The sequence below is a fragment of the Chiloscyllium plagiosum genome, unplaced genomic scaffold, assembly GCF_037043375.1.
Source record: "Chiloscyllium plagiosum isolate Xiang-an unplaced genomic scaffold, Cpla_swu_hap1 HiC_scaffold_1, whole genome shotgun sequence".
Classification (NCBI taxonomy): Eukaryota; Metazoa; Chordata; class Chondrichthyes; order Orectolobiformes; family Hemiscylliidae; genus Chiloscyllium; species Chiloscyllium plagiosum.
In genome coordinates, this window is record NW_028270139.1 from 167,433,211 (window position 1) to 167,457,177 (window position 23,967).

Sequence of the window (23,967 nt, forward strand, 5' to 3'; positions counted from 1 at the left end):
CCTGACAACATTCCAGCTAAAGGACTGGAGACAAGCTCCACACAAGTGCCAAGCAAAGATCATCTCTAATAAATGAAAATCAAACCTTCTCCCTTTACATTTAATGGTATCAACATCCAATCTCAACATAGTGCAGGTATGCCAGAGGAAAGATCACAGAAGCGCTTCACAGAAATAAAGGGGAGAGGAGGATGCTCCCAAGCACTGAGGATGTCACCTAGACAGGGGACGAAATGTCCGCAACACAAATTCCCAGCTTGGCGAACAGAACCACAACAATGAGCACCCAAGCCTCACACCTTCACACAAACAAAGTATCTGCCAGATCTGCCTCTGCCAGTGCCTCTTCCTCGACCTCTTTTTCTGCAGCAGCTTTCTCCAACAGCTGGGTGACCATCTTTTTGGCTATTCCATTCTTCATTCCATTGATGAAGCTGTTCCTCTGGTGTGCTTTTTACGGTGTGATTTCTGCTGCCATTATGTCTTCAGGTTCAACCCTGCCAAGTGTGAGGTTGTCCATTTTGGAAAGACAAATAAGAATGCGGAATACAGGGTTAACGGTAGGGTTCTTAGTGTGGTGGAGGAACAGAGGGATCTTGGGGTCTATGTTCATAGGTCTTTGAAAGTTGCCACTCAGGTGGATAGAGCTTGTAAGAAGGCCTATGGTGTATTAGCGTTCATTAGCAGAGGGATTGAATTCAAGAGTCGTGAAGTGATGTTGCAACTGTACAGGACTTTGGTTAGGCCACATTTGGAGTACTGTGTGCAGTTCTGGTCACCTCACTTTAGGAAAGATGTGGAAGCTTTGGAGAGGGTGCAGAGAAGATTTACCAGGATGTTGCCTGGAATGGAGAATAGGTCGTACGAGATAAGGTTGAGAGTGCTAGGCCTTTTCTCATTGGAATGGCGAAGGATGAGGGGTGACTTGATAGAGGTGTATAAGATGATCAGGGGACTAGATAGAGTAGACAGTCAGAAACTTTTTCCCTGGGTACAAGAGAGTGTTACAAGGGGACATAAATTTAAGGTGAAGGGTGGAAGGTATAGGGGGGATGTCAGGGGTGGGTTCTTTACCCAGAGAGTGGTGGGGGCATGGAATGCGCTGCCTGTGGGAGTGGTAGAGTCAGAATCTTTGGTGACCTTTAAGCGGCAATTGGATAGGTACATGGATAGGTGCTTAAGCTAGGACAAATGTTCGGCACAACATCGTGGGCCGAAGGGCCTGTTCTGTGCTGTATTGTTCTATGTTCTATGTTCTATGTTCTAGGTGGTCTCAGTCCACTATGGACATTATGGATTTCAGTGAGACGCGTAAGGTACTGGGACACTGTCTCACCTTCCCGTTGTTTGCACATTGCTATTTTGGTCATGTCCATTCGCACTGGGAATGTCTCCTACAGGCGGTTGCCAGCGCTGCAACAAAAGCATTAATGTCTCCGTTCTCTTCTGCTTGCGGGTTGGCTACTCTGGCATGGACACTTATGGCTGGCCAGTTATACTCCTCTTGGCCTTCTTGCTATGATCTGTTGCGGGTACGAGATGCTACCGGTGATTCAGCAGACCCTGAGGCAGCGGCCGCTGACTTGGAACCTTCGCCAGGCGGATCGCGTAGGGAGGCTGCAGGTCTCGGAGGGCAGTCATCAAGGTCAGGGTCTGAAACAGACTTAAGACACTGTACAGCTTCGTTAGGGTGTTTACCACGCACGTCTGCATGTGTGCTGGTGTTTGCACGTGTATTTGATTTATCGTTTACTTGAGATTTCCTTTCTCTGATATCAGCCTCAGCCTTGCCAATATTGTCAGCACTCCAATTCACAGGTTCTATTTTTCCCTTCCTTTTCTCCTTCTCTCTCTCCTCCAACCTCGACCTCAATATTTCCAGCTGCCTTTTCCTAAAACTTCCTCCCTCCAGAAAACCACATTCCTTGATCCACAATTCTAACTGCTTCACAGACTCTGGGCCGTAATTATTGAGCATGTATTGTAGTTTTGATTGGCCATTCCAAGTCCTGTGTGGACTCTCCCTTTGTTTGCTCTTGCCAGAGCCCATTTTTAATGTAACTGGAAAAGTGTTCAGCTCTCTCTCTCTCTCGCTCGCTCGCTCTCGTGGTACCATTACCTTTTCCCTTTGACTTGCTTTTACCTCTGGAGGTCCCCTTTCACATTGGGTGTGTCCGCCTCAATGCCTTGGTTTTCGTAAACCAAGAGACCACGTACCTGGGACATCTTAGGCGAGTCTAACTCAGCCAGTGGTGGTTCCAAGTCTAAAACCACACTTAACCTTGCTGTCTCCTAAACACTCTTGAGAGGGCAAGCCCCTTCCCTTGGGGTTTTACTCTAATACCATGCGAGAGTTCACTGAACCCTTTTCCTGCTGTATTTATTCTCTTAGAATGAGTCTCTATGCAGGATTACTTAACCCACGATTCTTACCCCGACCTTATTTGATTCGAAACCCCGGCGCTAGGGCGATCCACAGATTCCCAGTCCTCTCACACAAAAGGGCCAATTCAGTGCTCAAGATGAAGTGAAAGACCTTCAAGGCGCTGGCACATGCGCCTCCTGGGAATCTTCAGAATCTCACCCAGTCGCGGGGTTCCCGACCGAGCCCCCAGGTTTTCTGTCGTGGAAATTAAATCGACTTGACTCAATAATTAGCAAGAGCAAAGCAAGGGTCTTTATTAAAAATCTTGCAAGATTGACTCATTACACTAAGTCAGATGCCTCAATGCAATGAGTACCAAAAAATTACACAGATGCCTGCCTTATAGCGTTCCTTATCACACTCTCAAGGGCAGAGACTGGGGAAACCCAAGTTGTTATCCCCTCATCTCTAGGCCTAGACATAACAGTTCTTCAGCTTTCGCTGAGTTCGACTATCACAGGTCGAGTTGAATGCTTACAGAATTCAAACAGAGATAAGCTAACTGCAAACCTTCATCAAAGCATCGTTTACAAAGCTCAGGGTTGGAGGATCTGAGCTACAGGGAGAGGCTGAACAGGCTGGGGCTGTTTTCCCTGGAGTGTCGGAGGCTGAGGGGTGACCTTATAGAGGTTTACAAAATTATGAGGGGCATGGATACGGTAAATAGACAAAGTCTTTTCCCTGGGGTTGGGGAGTCCAGAACTAGAAGGCATAGGTTTAGGGTGAGGGGGGAAAGATATAAAAGGGACCTAAGGGGCAACTTTTTCACGCAGAGGGCGGTACGTGTATGAAATGAGCTGCTAGAAGATGTGGTGGAGGCTGGTACAATTGCAACATTTAAGAGGCATTTGGATGGGCATATGAATAGGAAGGGTTTGGAGGGATATGGGCCGGATGCTGGCAGGTGGGACTAGATTGGGTTGGGATATCTGGTCGGCATGGACGGGTTGGACCGAAGGGTCTGTTTCCATGCTGTACATCTCTATGACTCTGTGACTCTGTCTGTGCTCGACAGTGACAGAGGGTCTTTTCCTCACCTTTCCCTATCTCTGCCTTTGTGTGCTTGACACTAATTGGGGAGGGGGCAGGGATGGGGTGAGGAGAGAGGGTGAATGGAGATGGGGAGAGGAGAGTGAAGCAGGGAGAGTGAAGGGAGCAAGAGTAGTGGGGGAGGTAAGATGGTAAGAAATCAAACAAACAATCCCAAGACAACTCAGCCTAACCTCCATAGGGAGCATATTATTGGAATCTAATTCGAGAGATCATGCAAAGCTGCCAATCAGAAAGGCAAGGAATAAATCAATATCAAGCCGCATGGATATGTTCGAAGATGGTGTTTGATATTGATCGAACTAACTTGATCGAACTGTATGACGAGGTCACGATGAGTATTGATGAGGGTGATACAGTTGATGTGTTCTCTATGGATTTCAACAAGGTTTCTGATCATGTCCCACATGGCAGACTAGTTTAAAAAAAACACTTTAAAATCCCCCATGGGATCCAGGGGAATGTAGCAAGCTGGAAATAAAGTTGGCAAGTTGGTTTCATGGCAGAATGCAAAGGGTGTTGTTGATTGTTTTAGCAACAGGACGACTATTTCTAGTGGATTTCTTCAGGACTCACTCCTGTGGAATGGATTAACAATTGACCTTAAACCCAGAGGGTATGATCATGACATTTGCAGGCAACACAGAACCGTGTGGTTGATGGTGATGAGGACAACTGTAGACTCCAGGATGAATCTGTTCTGCCCCGATCTGTGTACGCCATACACTCAGCCCTACCCTGTGCATGTAGATTATATCACTGAAATGAAAGGGGAACACAGTGGCACAGTGGTTAGCACTGCTGCCTCACAGTGCCAGAGACTGGGTTCAATTTCAGCCTCAGGTAATTGTCTGTGTGGTGTTTGCACATTCTCCCGTGTGTGGAGGTTTCCTCTGGGTGCTCCCGCTTCCTCCCACAATCCAAAGATGTGCAGGTCTGGTGAATTGACCATGCTAAAATTGCCACGAGTGTCCACAGATGTGTAGAATAGGTACATTAGTCAGGGGTAAATGTAGAGTAATGGGAGAATGAGTCTGGGTGTGTTGTTCTTCAGAGGGTTAGTATGGACTTGTTGGGCCAAATGGCCTCTTTCCACACTGCAGGGATTCCAAGTAATTCAATTGACTTCTTACTAATCACATGATTTCTGTGAATATAACTCAGTTCTAATCTATTCATACACTGGCATTACTGATTGGACATGGAGAAACAGAAAGTGAAAGTCCTCCTGTTTATATAAAGCCAAATGCATCTCAATGGAAAGGTCATTCCGACATCAAGAATCATCCGGGTCAGATATCATTGGGTAATTCTGCATCTTGTTCTTTACCATTTTCTGTTGTCAATTTCTGTATTTCCAATTCACCCTCTGTCTCATCTCTCCTGCTGCTTCCTCTTGCTCTTTCTGTGTGTGCTCAACTGTGTCTGAGGGTCTTTTTCTGATCTCCTCTTCCCTGTCTCGGTCTTTCTGCATTCGACTTAGCCTTTGGGAGCAGAGGGCTAGAGGGTGTGTGGAGAGAGGAAGGACAGAGATTAGGGGCAGATGGAAGAGAGGTGGGGAAAAGGGGGACAGAAAGGGGGTGCTGGGAGAGAGAGGAGGCAGTGTGCAGGGGAGAGAAGGGGCAAGAGGGAGAGGAGGAGAGAGAGGAGGGACAGGAATAGGGACAGAGAGGAGAAAACAAAGAGGAGAGCAGGGTGAAGAAGGGGGAGATGGGGAGAGTGCCGGGGATGGGGAATGGGAATGGGAGACGGGGAGGGGGCTGGTGTTCCTGGCCTGTGTGTCACCCCACTTCCCAACCTCCATGCCTATGTTTCCCTTAATTTTCTGCCCATTCCATCCCACGTAGAGAGGGAAGCCAGAGGACAGAGAGAAAGGAAGGAAGGGAGGGGAGAGGAAGGTATGGGGGAGAGCATTTAAGGGGCTGGAGAGCTGAGAGGAGATGGAGAATGGGGAGAGAAGAGATAGATCAACAGAGGGAGAGAGGAGAGGATTGAGGGGGAGAGAAATAAAGGGGAGAGGAGGAGGCAGCTATCAAAGGAAGCTATGGATTATATCAGATTAAATGAATACATATTAAGTTGTTGGATTTAGTATTAAAGCTGATAATTATGATGTATATTGAATTCAGCAAAGAAGGCCCAGTAAACTGATCAATCAAAATTTGAATATAAATGGGGAAATCTAAATGAGACAATATTAAAAAAACTGCATAAGAGTCTTTGGGTAACAGGAAAATATTTTCTAAGATGAATGTGGATCCATCATGTGCAGAAACAGGAAATGTTATAATGGGGAATGAATAAATGGTGACTGAATTGATGGAGTGCCACAGAGGCTAGCACTGCTGCCTTACACCCTCAGGAACCCAGGTTCAATTCCACCCTCGGGTGATGCCTGTATGGAGTTTGCATGTCCTCCGTGTCTGCATGGGTTTCCTCACACAGTCTAAAGATGTGCAGGTTAGGTGGATTGTCCATGCTAAATTGACCTAACAGGATGGTGTTACAGGGATAGGATATTCTTCAGAGGGTCAGTGCAGATCTAAAACAAATGTAGGACAGATGTCCTTTATTAGAGGAGCCACACACCTTGGCAATATATCATAAACTAATTCATGGGGCTATGCACGCTTGAGCAACGAAGCTACGTGCTCAAAAAATGTGGCACACTGCTGCCTCACTGTGCCAGAGACCCGGGTTCAATTCCTGCCTCGGGTAACTTCTGTGTGGAGATTGCACATTCTCCCTGTGTCTGCTTGGGTTTCCTCTGGGTGCTCTGGTTTCCTCCCACAGTCCAAAGATGTGCAGGTTGGGTGAACTGGCCATGCTAAATTGCCCGTAGTGTTAGGTGAAGGGGTAAGTGTAGGGGAATGGGTCTGGGTGGGTTGCTCTTCAGAGGGTCGGTGTGGACTTGTTGGGCCGAAGGGCCTGTTTCCACATGTAAGTAATCTAATCTAAAAAAAATGCTCACAGTTGGGAAACACTGAGCAGGCAAACAGAGGCACCTTGAACAGATAAGCTACACTTTACCATTACCTCCTAGTGAGAAAGGAACTTAGCTATGTGCAGGAGGCTGCAAAACAGCACCCCCACTGCTACATGGAGAAAGTGAGGATTGCAGATGCTGGAGATCAGAGAGTGTGGTGCTGGAAAAGCACAGCAGGTCAGGCAGCATCCGACGAGCAGGAGAATGAATGTTTCAGGCATAAACACCACACTCTCGACTTCCATAGCTACATGCCAAGCACTATAGTTCTTCTGGATGAGGGGCACTTCAACAAAATGATTCCTTAACTGGGAGGGAAGCCATGACCAAGAAAATGGCTTCCACAGAGTTAGAAAACACATTAGAATTCTGGGAGATGATGAGTAAAGATTCCTGAATAGTTACTGCAGATCCAAAGGAAGCATTAATGTCACCCCATCATTTATGAGGGTGGGAGAGAGGGAACAGGGATTGACTGATCTGTTGGTCTTTCATTAACAGCAGGGGAATGTTGGAATCTATTAGAAGTGACAGGATTGGACAGAGTCAGCATGAATTTACAAAAGGAAAGTTGTGCTTGAAAATTTCCTGGAATTTTTTGACGATCCAACTAGAAGAATGGATGAAGGGACCAATGAATGTGGTTTATTTGGGCTTTCAAAAGATAAAGTCTCATATAAGTGGTGAGCGTGCAGTTAAAGGGCATGGGATTGGGATGCAGTGTGCTGACATGGATAGAGAACTTATTGGCAGACAGGAGAAAAAAGAATTTGGAAAAACAGACCTTTTTTCTGAGTGACAGGCAGTAACTAGTGGGGTACCACAGGGCACAGTGCTCCAACTCCAGCTCTTCACAGGATGTACTATTGATTGGGAAAGGATTGGTGCAATGAGACACAGGTTGCTGAAAGTAAGCATGCAGATGCAGCAGGAGGTGAAGAAGATAGATGATTGTGACAGGGAATTCCAGGATTTTGACCCAGCGACAATGAAGGAAAAGCGATATATTTCCAAGTCAGAATGGTGAATGGCTTGGAGGGAAACTTACAGGGTGTAGTGTTCCCATGTATCTGCTGCCCATGTCCTTCTAGATTGAAGTGGTCGAGGGTTTGGAAGGTGCTGTCTAAGGATCTTCGGTGAACATCTGCAGTGAGTCTTGTCCAGTTGAAAATATATAACAAGTTGTGGTCAGTATGGATAATGGTCTCTCTCTGTTCCCATTTCAAACATATATATCAAAGTATATGATAGCCAGAGAAGCAATAGCCTCATGGTATTATCACTAGACTATTCATCCAAAGACACATCAAATATACCTGCATCAAATGTTGCTGCAACAGATGATGAAATTTAAATATAATTCTTTTGGCATTTAGTTTGGCACAACATCATGGCCAAAGGCCCAGTCCTGCACTGTATCGTTCTATGTTGTATGTGATCAGAACTAAGAAGTTAACATTCAATAATTTTGATTTTTTGAAAGACAGAAGAGGTGGAAAAGTTGATGGGGCAGCACTGTTAATAAGAGATGAAATGAGAACAATTGTGAAAGATGACCTTGGCTCGGATGATCGAGAGTGTATTTGGGGGGGAAGTAAGAAACAGAAAGGGAAAGAGCATTTTGGTGGGAGTAATGGACAGACCCCAAACAGTAGCCACTTTGTAGGAAAAGGCAATAAATAAATAAATAATAGACGCATGTGAAAAGAATAGAGCACTAATTATGGATGACTTTAATCACAGAATCCCTACAGTGTGGAAACAGGCCATTTGGCCCAACAGGGGAGGCAATGGCCTAGCGGTATTATCACTGGACGCTTATCGCACAGGCTCAGGTAATATTCTGTGAACCTGGATTCAAATCCCACCACTGCAGATGGTGGAATTTGAATTCAATAAATATCTGGAGTTAAAAGTTTATGATGACCAGGATTCCGTTGTTGATTGTTGGGGAAAAACCCCATCTGTTTCACTAATGCCCTTTCGGGAAGGAAACTGCCATCTTTGCCTGGTCTGGCCTACATGTGACTCCAGACCCACAATGATGTGGTTGACTCTTAACTGCCCTCAGGGTAATTAGGGATGGGTAATAAATGCTGGCCTAGTCAGTGATGCCCTAATGCCATGAATGAATTTTTAAAAGGTCTACACTAACCCTCGGAAGAGTAACACACCCAGACCCATTCCCCTACACTATTACTCTACGTTTCCACTAACTAATACACCGAATCTACACATCCTTTAATACCACATGCAATTTAACATGGCCAATTCACCTAACTTATATATCTTTGGACTGTGGGAGGAAACTGGTGCACCAGGAGGAAACCCACACAGACACAGGGAGAATGTGCAAACTCCACACGGACAGTTGCCCGAGGTTGGAATCAAACCCAAATCCCTGGTGTTATGAGGCAGCAGTGCTACCCACTGAGCCACCAATCGTCAAGTTGCCTGGGCCAATCAAGTTGGAAAGGGGATCAATGACAAGAACTTCATAGTGAATCAGGGATAGCTTCCTCGAGCAATATGCAAGGGAGCCAAGTAGGGAGCAGGCTATCTATGATCTAGTAATGAGGAATGAACCATGTTTCAGAGTGAAAGGTCCCCTCAGAAGTAATGATATAATTTAATCCTCTGTTTGAGCATAAGAAACTAAAGTTAAATGAATGGAATTACAATGAAAGGAGGATAGAGTTAGCGAAAGTGAACTGGTTGGATAGATTAACAGGAATGACAGTGAGGATAAATTCAGAATCCAGGAAAGGAGGACTAAAAAGATAATAGAGAGTAAACTACAAGAGCAAACCAGCGAGGAGAATAAAAATTGTCAACAAGAGCTTCTATATGTTGACAAAAACGAAGAGAGAGGTCAAAGTAAACATAGTCCTTTTAGAAAATGAAGCTGGTGAGACAATTTTCAGGGACATGGAGATGGCAGAGGAGTTAAACAGATGCTTTGAATCAGTCCTTAAGGTGGAAGATATACTTAAATTGATTTATTATTCTCACATGTATGTCGATACGGTGAAAGGTGCTGTTTTGCATGCTCTACAGGCAGATCATACCATACCAAGTGCATCACGTTAGCAGAACAGAGTGCAGACTTCAGTATTACAGCCGCAGAGAAGGTCATAATCAGACAGCACAGAAACAGACTCTTTGGTCCAACCAGCCCATGCCAATCATGTTCCCAAACTAAACTAGCCCCACATTCCTGTGTTTGACCCATATCCCTCCAAACCTTTCCTATTCAGAAGCGTAGCCAAACATCTTTTAGACTTTGTAACTGTTCCTGCATCCATTAGTTTCTCTGGCAGTTCACTCCACACACGAACCACTCTCTGTGCAGAAACATTGCCCCGCGTGCGCCTTTTAAATTTCACCTTAAAAATAAGCCCCCAATTGTGAACGCCCCACTTTAGGGAAAAGACCCTTGTTATTCACCTTTTCTATGACCCTTATGATCTAATAAACCTGAATAAGGTCACCCGTCAACCTCCTACACTCCAATGAAAATTGTCCCAATCTGTCCTTTCTATTTTTATTATCTTAAGCCCACCATTGCTCACAGACTAGTCAAGCAACAGCCTGACATAATCATTCTTACAGATTCATACCTTATGGATAACACCCCAGACGCTGTCATTACCATCCCTGGATATGTCCTGTGCCACTGGCAGGACAGACCTAGCAGAGGTGACAGCACAGGGGGATTCAGTCAGGAGGGAGTTGCCCTGGGAGTCTTTGACATTGACTCCAGACCCGATGAAGCCTCATGGCTTTAGGTTAAAGGTGGGCAAGGAAACCTCTTACTGGCTCAGCTGATGAGTCAGTACTCCTCCATGTTGAACAACACTTGGAGGAAACACTGAGGGTGGCAAGGGTGCACAATATTCTCTGGGTGGGGGTTTTCAATGTCCACCACCAAGAGTGGCTTGGCAATAGCACTACAGATCGAGCTGGTCAGGTCCAAAAGGATATAACTGCGAGACTGGGTCTGCAGAAGGTGGTGAAGTAACCTGCAAGAGGAAAAAACATACTTGACCTCATCCTTACTAATCTGCCAGCTGCAGAACCATCTGACTATGACAGTATTGGTAAACGTGACCACCGCACTGTCCTTGTGTAGATGAAGTCCCACCTTCACATTGAGAACAACCTCCCTCGTGTTGGGTGGCACTATCATTGTGCTAAATGGGACAGAGTTTGAACAAATCCAGCAGCCCAAGACTAGGCATCCATAAGTGCTGTGGGTCATCAACAGCAGCAGAATTGTACTCCAGCACAATCTGCAATCTCATGGCCCAGCATGTCCCCCACTTAACCATTACCATCAAGTCAGGGGATTAACCCTGGTTCAATGGAGAGTGCAGGAGGGCATACCTGAAGGTGAGATATCTACCTGGTGCCAAAAAGCATAAAGAGTAAATGATAGATCTGAGCAATCCAACAACTAACGGATCAGATCTAAGCTCTGCAGTCCTTCCACATCCAGTTGTGAATGGTGGTGGACAATTAAACAACTCACTGGAAGAGGCAGTTCCACAAATATCCCTATCCTTAATGATGGAGGAGCCCAGCACATCAGTGCAAAGATAAGACTGATGCATTTGTAACAATCTTCAGTCATATCCATCTCAGCCTTCTCTGGTGGTCCCCAGCATCACAGATACTGCAAAGGCTTCCGGCCTTCTGGCAACAGTATTGAAGATGTGTGCTCCAGAACCTGCTGCTCACCAAGTCAATCTCTTCCAGTACAGTTACAACACTGGTATCTACCCGAGAATGTGGAAAATTTGCCCAGGTATGTCCTGTACACAAAAAACAGGACAAATCCAGCCCGGCTAATTACCACCCTTTAGGGTGAGAGAGGAAAGATTTAAAAGCATCAACTTTTCCTTACAGAGGGTGGTGCGTGCATAGAATGAGCTCCCAGAGGAAGTGATGGAGCCTGGTACAATTACAGTAGTTAAAAGGCATCTGGATGGATATATGAATAGGAAGTGTTTAGAGATATGGCTAAATGCTGGCTAATGGGACTAGATTAATTTAGGATATCTGGTCGGCATGGACAAATTGGACTAAAGGATCTGTTCCTGTGCTGTATATGTCTATGACTTTAAATATTAAGGAAATAAATCCGAACATTTGGAAAATCAAAATCTAATCCAGCAAAGTCAGAATGGAATGGGAAATAGTGTCTTGACTAATTAAATTTTGGTGAACTTTCAACCAAAATGGATTGAGGGTAACCAATAAATATGTTGTATTTGGTCTTCCGCAAGGCATTCAACCAAAGTACCTCACAACATGTTAAACCATAAGAGCCAATGATGTTGCAGATAGTAAACCCACCTGAATAATGAATTGGTCAATGAGCAGGAAACAATGAGTGGGGATAAGGGGCTGTTTTTCACATTGGTGACCTGTGGCTGGTGGAGCTGCACAGGGACCTGCATTGTGAGTGCAGTTGTTTACAATCTCCATCCATTGACTTGGAGCATGTGAACGTACTGTCGTCACATTGGCAGGCAACACAAAAATATGTGGAAATGCAAGTTGCAAAAGGAATGAAAACAGTTTACAGAGAAATGTTGATTGTTAAAAGTCAGTGGGCAAAAGGTTGGCAAATGGAATATAATGTGAGAAAATGTGAAGTTGTTCATTTTGAAAGGGAGAACAAAAGAATACTTAAATGGAGAAGAATACAGAAATTTGCAACAGTGTTTTTGGGGGTACTCGCGCACAAAACACAGAAAGCAAACATGAAGCTGCAGGAGGTAATCAGGAAGGCCGCTGGCATGTTGGTCCTTATTTCAAGGCGGTATAAGAGTGAGGAAGACTGACTGCAACTGTACAAGTTGTTAGTCAGACCAGATCGGGAATAGTAGGTCCCCCTTTTTAGGGAAAGGTAATGTTTCACTGGAGGCATTTCAAAGGATGTTCACTTGGATAATCCTGGTTTGGAGGGATTGTTTTATTAGCAAAGGCTAAACAGTTGGGACTCTACTCATTGGGGTTTAGAGGAATGAGAAATTATCTCATTGAAACACACAGGATTCTTAAGGGGCTTGACAGTGTCAATGCCGAGAGGACGTTTCCCCTCATTGGAGAGTCCAAGACCAGGGAGCACAGTCTCAGAATAAAGTGGTGCCTATTTAGAACTGAGATGAGGAGGAATTTCTTCTCTCAGAGGGTTGACTGTCTTTAGAACTGTTTGCCTCAGAGAGCTGTGGGGGGCAGAATCCTTGTGTATATTTAAGGCTGCAATAGATTCTTGATCAGTTGGGGACTCAAAGGTGAGAGGAAAGTGGATGTGAAGAATATTGGGTCAGTTGTGATCCTATTGAATGACAGAGCAGGCAGTTTTGTGGGGGGGGGGGGGGGGGGGCATGGTAGGGGGGGAATAGCCTCCTTTCCCTATTTATTATGGTCTTGTGGTATAAAAGAATCCCATTCTGTAAGAAATAAAAGCTCCCATGTCCTGTGAAAGCTCTATATGTTGACTAGTGACTTCAGAATTCATGCAATAGATACAATCCCATGCACATTACCTGTAATTCAATCCCTATTCCAAGGGTTTCATGCACACCTAGTACTCATCATTGAAATGGTTTCAGAACTGGCAAATAAGAATTATTTTCTTTTCTAATTCAACTCTTAACTGTGTCTGACTATAGGTGTAAGAGTTGTCAAAGAAGATTGGGTTAAATCATAGATAAAATTAGATTCTTTGTAGTTTGTCTGTGTCCTGTTGAAGTTGAGATCTTAGTAACAATTTGTTAATTTTTGTTTAAGTTTTTAACTTGTTGTCCAAAATGTGTAATTTGTCAACTCTAGTTTGGAACAATTGAATAATTTTGAGTGTCTTTGAATGTTTGAATTTCACTGTGTTGTGAATCCAATGAGGGGGAGGTTGATTTGGTTTGGCTTGCTGTTCCCGTGTCATAACAATGTGGAAATTTATACGATATCTGAATGGGAGAGAATAGAGAAACGGGGTTTCGAATGGTACCTTAGGGGTAACACTTAAATGGCCACCTATGGATCTTTTTAACTGGAAGCAATTCAGAAAATATTACATTTGACTGGATAAACAAGAAGCAGCCTCACACGTCTAACAATGAAATATTAACGTATTTCTGATCTTCTCAATGACAATTCAGTCCAGCCTGTTATTTTTGATTGTTCCATTGTTACATGTCCACAGCTATTCCCAAGCACTTGAAGACTCATTGTTCTGAACGTGTGGTAAGAGGAAAGGAGCAACCTACAAAGTGCACCAAAGAGAAACCTCAGACATGGAAGCAATGTTGAGCAGCAGGTCAATTTCACAATAAATTACAGGACAGGAAGTCAGACCAGTGATAAAGCACAGGACAGGATCCTGAATCTCTGGAAATCGAATTTCACCTCTGATCAAAAGGAAATTTATTTAAAAGGAAATGGGACAGACTTCAGAATGTCGTAACTGGTCTGCAACTCAGCTGCTTGAAAAGGCATCTGGTGGACTGGCACTCAAAGGAATTTTTGTCAGTAAGAATGTGAATGATCTGTTAAAGACGCGGGAAAGACTGCTGGAAGTCCCAAAGACATGCTGTCTATTGGGTCCATCCATGAATCCTACTGAACACACTGAGAGTTTCACGTCTCACACTCATGCCGAAAATTCTAAGAAGTGTGTAGAACAGTTGGGTCTTGGTATCAGAAGCAGTGTTGAGACTAAATTCTGGAGCTTTGAACTGGATGTTAAGGGAGAGCATAACACTTCCAGCAGCAGTTCTAACAGCACAAAAAATACATATGTCTCTTTTTATAAGATGATCATTGTACCTATGGCCAGTGTTGAGTTAAACTGCAAGGATCTGAAACTGTCAGAAACTGCTGTCAACTCTCTGAAAGATGTTGAAATGAATCTGCGCTATCAGGAGTCAGATCATGTGAAAGATATTTTGTGCGAGCAATTCCTGGAACGATTCGGGTCACATGTAAACAGCAGCAATATTCACTTTGGGGGAAATTACTTGATAGAAACAGAAAGTGATAAATTGAAAACCCAAGAGAAAGAAGATGCTGAAGAAGTCATGAAAACATTGGTCAACACAGATTTACAAACTAGCGCGTTAGGCTTCGTCAGTGCCAGTGTTTCAGCGTCTGCGTCTCATTTTAAATCTAACGTTAACTCTACCTGCAAAAAGACTCTATTGGATAAAATAAGTGTCTGCAGTACTAAGATCGGTGGCCCTGTTGAAGCATCATCGCTTCTAGACTGGAAGAAAGGCTTACAGGAACAGGATAGCACTTGGCGAGTCATTGATCGTGGCTCTGTACACAGCCTAGTTCCTGTCTGGAAAGTAATTCAACAGAACCACAGGACAGACTTTGACAATTATCAATTACTAACTGAAAGCTTGCAGAGATGCTGGGAAAGGAAAACTGGATTACAGGCTGAAGATACAGAAACTGGAAAAGTGACGGAGGTTAATACCAGTATTCAAGATCTGGTGCAGGAAGTAAGCAAATGGAACTCCATCTCAGAATCAGAGTTTGTTGCAGACTGTATTAGGAACATTTCCCAGTGTGCACACATTAAAGCCTCTTTGGGAAAACACTTCCCGATAGACACAGACAGACTGTGGTATTGTGAATTTATTTGTAAAAGCCCCGTTCAGGAATTCTTCAGTAAAGTTTTAAAATGCATTGCAGAGAACAGAATTGTGGGTGTGGATAAAATCTATCTAAAGGTTCAACTGGCACATCTGCTGCAGCCTCAAGAAATAATAAACAGCTTGGATTTTCCAAACATCTCATCAATCTTGCAACAACTGACTGACAATATCAGTGATGAGAAAGAATTAATCTTCTCCAGTTTTGAGGAAGCAAAGGAATACATCAAGAAACTGGAGAAAATATTCCAGGGGCCAGATGTTGGGAACAAATTTCAAAGTAAAGTTTGCAGTGAGCTGGGAAAATCATTGTTTCAACTACAACAAAGTAAAGATCAAGAGACATCTTTGCTCTTGACTGCACTTCTGCACCCACTATTCCACCAACCTAGTGGAATACTGATTCAGCCTCTAACAGAGGATGGCTGTAAATACCTGATCTCTCAGTTAGATCAAATCGAAACCTTCAGGCATGAAATGGAGACAATGCAGAAGGCACAATGCCAAGCCTTCCTGCTCCTCAAAGCACTGACTGCCAGAGTCACTGAGTCAGAATATAAAGATCCCAGAATAGTACTCGAAACAATGTTTGCAAAAATGGACAAAGAAGTATCGCTTCAAGTCCGTGAGGCAGTGATGACTCAGAATGGAACCTTTTTATCTGACATGGAACTTCTAAAAGAAACATTACTACATTTATCAGCCAACAAAGATGGACTGGAAGAAAACACACCATCAGAATATAGTGAAACATTGGAAAGATTCACATTCAGCGATGACAGAGAAAAGAACATCAACAAGCTCCCAGATTCTTTCTGTGAGTGGACTGAGCAATCAGGCATATCCCACAATGAGACACCACCTCAAATTGTGAATGACTTGGGATTACAAAATTACTATCCTCATAAGCTATCCCTAAATTTCACTCGGGAGATGAGCTGGGATAAACTGAGTGACAGTAAGCTGACTGAGTTAAAAGATGTCCCTTTGCGTTTCCTCCAAAAGATCCTCTCTGCCAATTCTGTTGCAAGGAACCTTGAATGGCCACTTGCTCAACAATCAGAAAGTGAGATCGATGCTGATGAAGATTTCAATGGTTTCTTTGAAGGAAATGAAACTGAGATTTCTGAGATTAATCCTCAAGATATCATTACTAGTATCTTCCTTTGTGCAGATTACTTTCTACAACAGGAGCTAATGCTGAAGATGTCTCTATGCCAGTTTGCATTACCCTTTCTGCAGCCATATAGGGATAATTATTCTACAGAAAAGAAGAGGGATTCCACAGATGAACCTGGTGGCACCCTTCTCCTGTGGGCAATGCGATCTATTGTTAAAAAATGGTGCCCACAATCCCATATATCAAGTAACAGCTTTGTGCAAGAGCCAATTGTAACTGCAGCCATGCCAACCATTTCCTTCATCAGGATTGGAAGATGCAGTATCTCCAAATCCAAAATTCTCAATTTCACCTTGAGCCAGAAGCAGCAACAACAGAATATCTTCCTGCACTCGGGGATGGACTGTGGCCATGTTCCACGTGACATATCTGATGGACTAGCCGAGATCAGCTGGTACCTTCCATCTGGCAAAAAGAATTTGGACGTATTCCCCGAGGCTGCAGCATTCATTAACCTCCGAGGAGATGCTGAAATTTATCAGAGAAACACTCGGTTTCTTGCTAAAGCCTCTGCTGCTCTCTTTATATTCATTGATATCATTGGGGAAAAGGAAAGAAAATTCCTTACTTCTCTTGCACAGTCACCAGCCAAATTCTTTCTCATAATCAACTCACACAGCAATCAGCAAAAGATAACCCAACAGCAAACAAAGGAACTGTTCAAAGATCTACAGTTAAAACCTCAACAATGCATTGTTCGGACAAATTTAAATGATGCAAAGCTTGTGGAAAACCTTTGTTCGAGAATTGAACAAATGATTCTAACTCAGAAAGAGAAGACCTTTCTAAACCTGGAACAAATGGCTGAAATTGCACGAGAAAGTGGGATTCAAATCGATGAACATCATCCCAAAATACAAAATGCTAAACAATTGGCCTCCAAAATACTGGAAGGGCTTAACCCTGAAGCCATTACTGAATACAAACAGAGGGTGTTACCCTTCCATGGGAAGCCCTGGCAAGATTGGTCTAAAGCTGAGAAAGAGAAGTCTCGCATGAAACTCCGTAAGAACAAGACTACAGAGGTATACAAGTATGAGCTGGAGCAAAAGCAGAAAAAAATCCAAGGAGATCTGATCAAGCAGAACTTGTCGAAAGAGATGCAACAATTCATTACAGAACTGATTTCAACTTGTGCAGAAGAGAGAGCGCTTTTCCTACAATGGCTGAAGTTCAATCTGGACAGTAAATCAAGGGAGATAATGTCAAACTTATGCAGCGCTTATAAAACGTTTTTGAAAGACTCAAAGCAGAAGACAAGTGAGCTGAAAGATTTGGATCAGAAAATGTCTGATAGTTCTCTTGGACTTGAGCATTTCATGAGGGAACTGGGTCAGGTTTATGAGATTTCAGTGACAGCAAGTAATATTGGCTCCGAGAGAAAAATGAACAGGAATATATTGGAGTTACCAATAGTTGCAGCTGAACTGTTGCTGGAAGGGTTCCCGCTGGAGCTCATTGATGGAGATGTTTCCAACATACCGGTTCAGTGGGTCACTGCTGTACTGAAGGAAGTAGCTAAGAAGGTGGGCACTGCTTCCCGTGTGTTTGTGGTGACAGTGCTTGGTGTCCAGAGTACAGGGAAGTCCACACTCCTAAATACAATGTTCAGTTTGCAGTTTGCTGTGAGTAGTGGCAGATGTACACGAGGAGCCTTCATGCAGTTTCTCAAGGTCACAGGGCAACTGAAAAAAGATCTTGGCTGCGATTTCATGCTGGTGATTGACACTGAGGGCCTGAAAGCTCCAGAACTCGCAACCCTTACAGACAGTTATGAGCATGATAATGAACTAGCAACATTTGTCATTGGATTAAGCAATTTAACTTTAGTAAATATAGGGATGGAAAACCCCACCGAGATGAAAGATGTTTTGCAGATTGTTGTGCATTCCTTAATCCGCATGAAACTAACTGGAAAGCGGCCAAGCTGCCAATTTATCCACCAGAATGTTGGAGATGTGTGTGCATATGATCAGAACCTGAGGAGTCGCCAAAAACTGCTGGAACAACTGGATCAAATGGTAGAGGCTGCAGCGAAACTGGAGAAGGTGGACAAAATGAAATTCTCAGATGTGATGGAGTATGATGCTGATCAGAGCAACTGGTACATCCCAAGTCTGTGGCATGGCACTCCTCCAATGGCTGCAGTTAATACTGGTTACAGTGAGCAAGTCTTTGAGCTGAAGAAGCACATCATTCAATGTTTAGTAAAACGTAGCAAATCTGAAAGAGCTTTAACAATTCCAGACTTTATCAAGTGGATGCCTGGCATTTGGGAGCAGGTGAAAAATGAGAACTTCATTTTCAGTTTTCAGAATAGTCTGGTTGCTGAAGCTTACAATCAGCTCTCCATGAAGTACAAAGAGTGGGAATGGAATCTCCGCAAATTTGCACATTCCTATACATGTGAAACTGAAAATACAATAAAGAATGAAGATGGTGATCTCACCCAACTGCTCCCAAAATTGGAACTGGAGATCAGGAATACGATTGATGACAAAAAGCAGGACACACTCAATAATCTAAAAAGACATTTTGAAAGTGGTGCTGATAATGTGCAGCTGATGGAGAAATACAGGGAGCAATTCAAACAAAGCATTTCCATGTTATGTAGACAACTCCAGGATAATTTACTACAGAAATGTAAAGATACTATCAACAGGCAAGTGGGATTATCGAAAGTGGATGCTATCTGGGAAGAATTCAACAACAAGATTGAAGAACAAGTCAAGAAACTTTTACAAAATTGTAAAGAAATTCAGCAAGTGTTACATGATGAAGAACTAAAAGCTGCCTTTGAAAGAATGTGGCATGATACGCTCTCTAAATTGAACTATCAGCCCTGCAGTAAAAGAAACATTGAGGCCGAGATTGAAAATCTTCTGAGAGATGACATGGAAACACAAGGAAGAGTGATAAATGCAAGTCTGAAAGAGAAATGCCTGTCAAAGCACGGGAAGCAAACCTTTAAGATTCTGGAGAAACACATTAATGTGTCGAAGTGGAGGTTGATTAAAAACTTTGGTACAATTAATCCATCAGATTTAGAACAAGCAGGACTGATATCAAATACACTTGAGACCGAATGTAGGGAACAGATCAATAACATTGCAAAAATGGACATAGATTATGATATCAAATATTGTATTGAACTTTTGGACAACATAGACAAAAAAATCAACGATAATGATTCAGATTCAAAGTTTAGAATGAGTGAGATTTTCAGGGCAGAGTTTAAACTTCACATGTGTGGCTACGCTGCACCAAGATTCATGGAAATGCAATCCAAATTTATCAACAAACATGATCCACAGAAGTGGCTGGAAAGCAAAAAAGATCAATACTTTGAACTATTCATGGTGATTTACAAGGAGCAGGATCAGAATCAGCAACAAGCAGAACGATTTGTAAAATGCTGCTTTATGCCAGCTGTCAGAGATGCCACACTCAACAGCCTCAGCCTGAAAATAGTGGACGATATGAAAAAAAATGATCCTGAGGGGAAGTACACACTCCGCAATAACTTCATTGTCGCACTTCTGATCTATTTAAAACAAACTAACAGCTTCGAAGAATATTACCAGTATATTAATAACCTTGAGAATTTTGCATCCAACTGGCTTCACAAGCAGGTTATTGCACACTGCAAAATGCAATTTAAAGGAGAAATGAAATTTATACATCTAGCTAAGGAAATTGTCAAAGAAATCACTCAACAGGCCATTGAATTTGTCAGAGATGTATCACAGCAGAACATTTCTGGAAATGTTCAGGGCTTCCTTGATCTGTTTGTTAATAAGTTCAAAACAAAAATTGCGATGCCCAAAGAGGAGTTGAAATTTGTTTTATTCCAGACTGACAGCAATGCCAAGAAATTTGCAGAAGCAGTTCTACTGTCTATTGCAGAGGCAGAGAAGCTCCTCCTCCATGAGGTGACAGGCTGGAATGTTGAAGCAAAGGTGAAAGAATTATCTGTAAAACCAAATAAGGAACTCTTTAAAGGCTTATTCAGTTGCACAAAGAAATGCCCTTTCTGTGGAGTTTTCTGTGATGCAGAGAGCCCTGAGCACCAGCAGCATTTCAGTAAACAACACAGGCCTGAAGGATTAACTAGTTGTCAATGGACAGACAGCCAGCGTCTTGTGGTGGATGTTTGTACAACTTCAGTAGCAACCAATGCACAATTCTGCAATGGTGACACAAACGGTAAGTACGTACCCTACAAGGACTACCGAACAGTCAATGATTACTATAAATCCTGGACTATTCAAAAGGAGCTCACTGCAGAGGCAACATCCTACTGGAAAAAAGTTTTTTATACTTACAATGAGAAATTTGCTGAGAGATATGGAGCAAAATGTGCAGAAATGAGCAAATCCTGGGACATTGGATGGGATGAAATAAAGAAGCAGCTGATCAAAACATATAACACAAATATCGAATCCCTGTAGGAGCCTTTTCAATATCTTAGCAATGCAAACACCTTAAATCAATCAGAAATTAGAGAGTATATATGGAAATGTCAAGAAATGCATTACTGTAAAATTTCAAATGCCACAATGCTAAATTAAAACTTAGGAGAAATGTTTTCACTCACGTTTTATTAAGTATAATTAAGTTATGGAATGTTATTAGGGAAAGGAACTGGAGAGGACATTAGAAATTAGGTCAAGAAACAGTCAGATATATTTCTAACAGGAATTTGGGATATGACGAAGAGGGATTGAAATGTGTAGAGAGAAAGTGTTGAGGGATAGGGTGAGAGAGACCGAGGGACATGGAGAAGGTATTGAGTGACATGGACTGAGTAACTGAGGGACAGGGTGAGAAATATGTTAAAATTGTGGATTGGCCACGTCAACATTTGTAAGAAAGGTTTAATCTCACTGCCAATTCCTGATTCTCTTTCTTAAGAACAGAGCACTATATCAGACACACAATCAGCTTCCAGGTCAGTTTCTTCTCAGTTATGTATTAAATAGCTCTGAATGCATCAGTCTAAAGTGTAGGGAAATGATAGTTGCTTATGAATCTCTACCAAGAAAAGCTTACACAATGTAATTATATTCTTAAATATTGTTAATATGTTGCAGGCTCTGCAAAGCCACATTATTCATATTTTTTATAAGTGAATTTGAAAAGATTCACAAATATTCAAACTGAAGCAGTAACAGGCATCTGCAGGTACAATGTGAGGCAGGAATCTGAGTAGATAGTTTCAGATTAGAAACCATTTCTAGTACAGAATGGGCTGAATAGCCAGTTTTGGTGCTTTAATTCTGAGCATTCAATGATTTATGTCAGTTCTGCCTGTAACCTCTATCTCTGAAACTGAAGAACCAGAGGATGCATGACCTTAATGGGCAGAGTTGGTTTTACTTCTGTTGACAACTAGAGACAAGGAAATTGTCACAGTGGGACAGGAACAAGTTCCTTTAGGAACTGCAACAGAACAAACACAAAGATAAATTACTTCTCTAGGAAATGCACCTTCGTGCCATCTGAATTCTCCCTCCACAGAAACTCTACAATCTACAAATCCACACACAGTATCTGACTTAGACAATAAGACCTTGGAGCAGAAGTAGACTATTCAGACCATTGAGTCTGCTCCATCATTAAATGGGATTATGGTTGAGTTGATAATTTTCAACTCCACTTTCCTTCCTTTTCCCCATCGTAATTAAAATAAATCTATCTCAGCTTTGAATATACTTCATAACCCAGGCTTGAGTGTCCTTTATGGTAAAGAATTTCACAGATTCACGACCCATTGAAAGAAAAAATGCCTCCACATCCTTGTCTTACATTTGCAATCCCTCATTCTGAGATTACGACTCTGGTCGTAGACTCTCTCGTAAGGGGAAGCATATCTTAGAATCATAGTATCATAGAATCCCTACAATGTGGAAAGAGACCATTTGGCCCAACAAGTTCACACAGACCCTCCAAACAGTATCCCACCTTGACCCTATCACTCTACATTTACTAGATTAGAATGGTGCTGGAAAAGCACAGCAGTTCAGGCAGCATCCGAGGAGCAGTAAAATCGACGTTTCGGGCAAAGGCCTTTCATCAGGAATACAGGCAGAGAGCCTGAAGGGTGGAGAGATAAATGAGAGGGGGGTGGGGTACATTTACCCCTGACTAATGCACCAAATGTACACATCCCTGAGCACTATGGAGAAATTAGCATGGTCAGTCCACCTAGCCTGAACATCCTTGGACTGTCATGACTCAGCAGAATAATCTCTGAAAGGAATTTCTGCAAAAGTAGAGTCCAATAAAGAGGATAATAAGTGAAACCTGACAGTACTTGCTCCTCCTTATGTCTCCATTATCTGAGTAGAATTGTGTGAAACAACCCAAGAAACCACTGGGGCCATGACAGCTTTGGATCATCTTCATACAGAAGGAGAAACAGCAGAACTAACATTGGGTTAACTGATGAGCAAGGGATTTGAACCAGGAAAGTGCTGATTCCTTGATGAGATGGCAGCACTCACAGTGAAATTGGAAGAATGTATAACGATACATGTCTTGAATTAATTTAAATAATGAAAAAGCGCTGCTTGCAATTGTCATTTTAACTGTGTGTTCTAATGAGAATCTAGGTGTACTTTGTGTCCTCTGCTAATTACTGAGTACAATAACTCAACAACAGTGAAGATAGTCATTCGGCTAAAAATGTGTAGGTGCCTTCAAGTAATTAATAGTACTTTTAACATTAATCATCAATTATTTTTAAAAATCACATAACACCAGGTTATAGTCCAACAGGTTTAATTGGAAGCACTAGTTTTCGGAGCACTGCCCCTTCGTCAGGTGATTGTGAAGGAGCAGCCAGCGCTCCGAAAGCTAGTGCTTCCAAATACACCTGTTGGGCCATAACCTGGTCCTATGGGATTTTTAACTTTGTACACCCCAGTCCAACACCCGCATCTCCAAATCATCAAGTAATGATTGGTTACAGTGCTTGCAGTAAAATAGTAAATTTGATAAAGTTAAGCATTCTGAGTTAGTTCAGTCCATAGCTGGTTTGTAATAAAATAGAATAATGCAAAGTAACAGTATAACTCAGACAACTGTTGGTAGAAGTTTAAGACATTATAATGTATCACTGCAAGTTGGTGCAAAAAGTAACCTTGAATTCATGGAAAGACGGAGGGAGAAGAATAGTTAAGATTCAGAAGTTAGACTCCAGATCCTTGAAGTAATACCAGAGGCTAACTACTTACACTTTTACTTGGTTACAGTCATTGTATCAACAATAATAAATGATTTAAAACTGAAAGCTCAGAATCACAGCTATGTTACAGAAGAGGAGGAGGTCATTCAGCCCATCAAATCTACACCTTGAGCTCTTTATCCACTGCCAATCTCCCACTTTTTAGAATATTTTTGCAGTTATATTTATCAAAATAATCATCCAATGCCTTCTCCTGTTACCGTGGTGTATAAACTGAAGCCCAGCTCCTCAATACAAAAGCACCAAGAACTCAATGTTTACTGTTCTGGTATGTGTATTTGCCTTCAGCCATTACTGTGATGCTTTAATCTGAACTACAGTTGCATTTCCATGATATGATGTGAAATTAACATAGTGAACTGTTATTGCTTGAGTAGCTGTAATTGAATAAAGCAGATTTTAGCTGTA

General features: G+C 42.6%; 1 protein-coding gene across 1 annotated transcript; it reads left to right on the forward strand.

Annotated features, from left to right (window-relative positions):
* Positions 1-1,612: 1,612 nt before the first annotated feature.
* LOC148152260 (interferon-induced very large GTPase 1-like) lies at positions 1,613-23,967 on the forward strand. The gene is made up of 2 exons (XM_087992118.1): positions 1,613-1,645; positions 13,675-23,967. Exon 2 carries the CDS (start codon positions 13,910-13,912, stop codon positions 20,759-20,761), a length of 6,852 nt encoding a protein of 2,283 aa, XP_087848244.1. The 5' UTR covers positions 1,613-1,645; positions 13,675-13,909; the 3' UTR covers positions 20,762-23,967.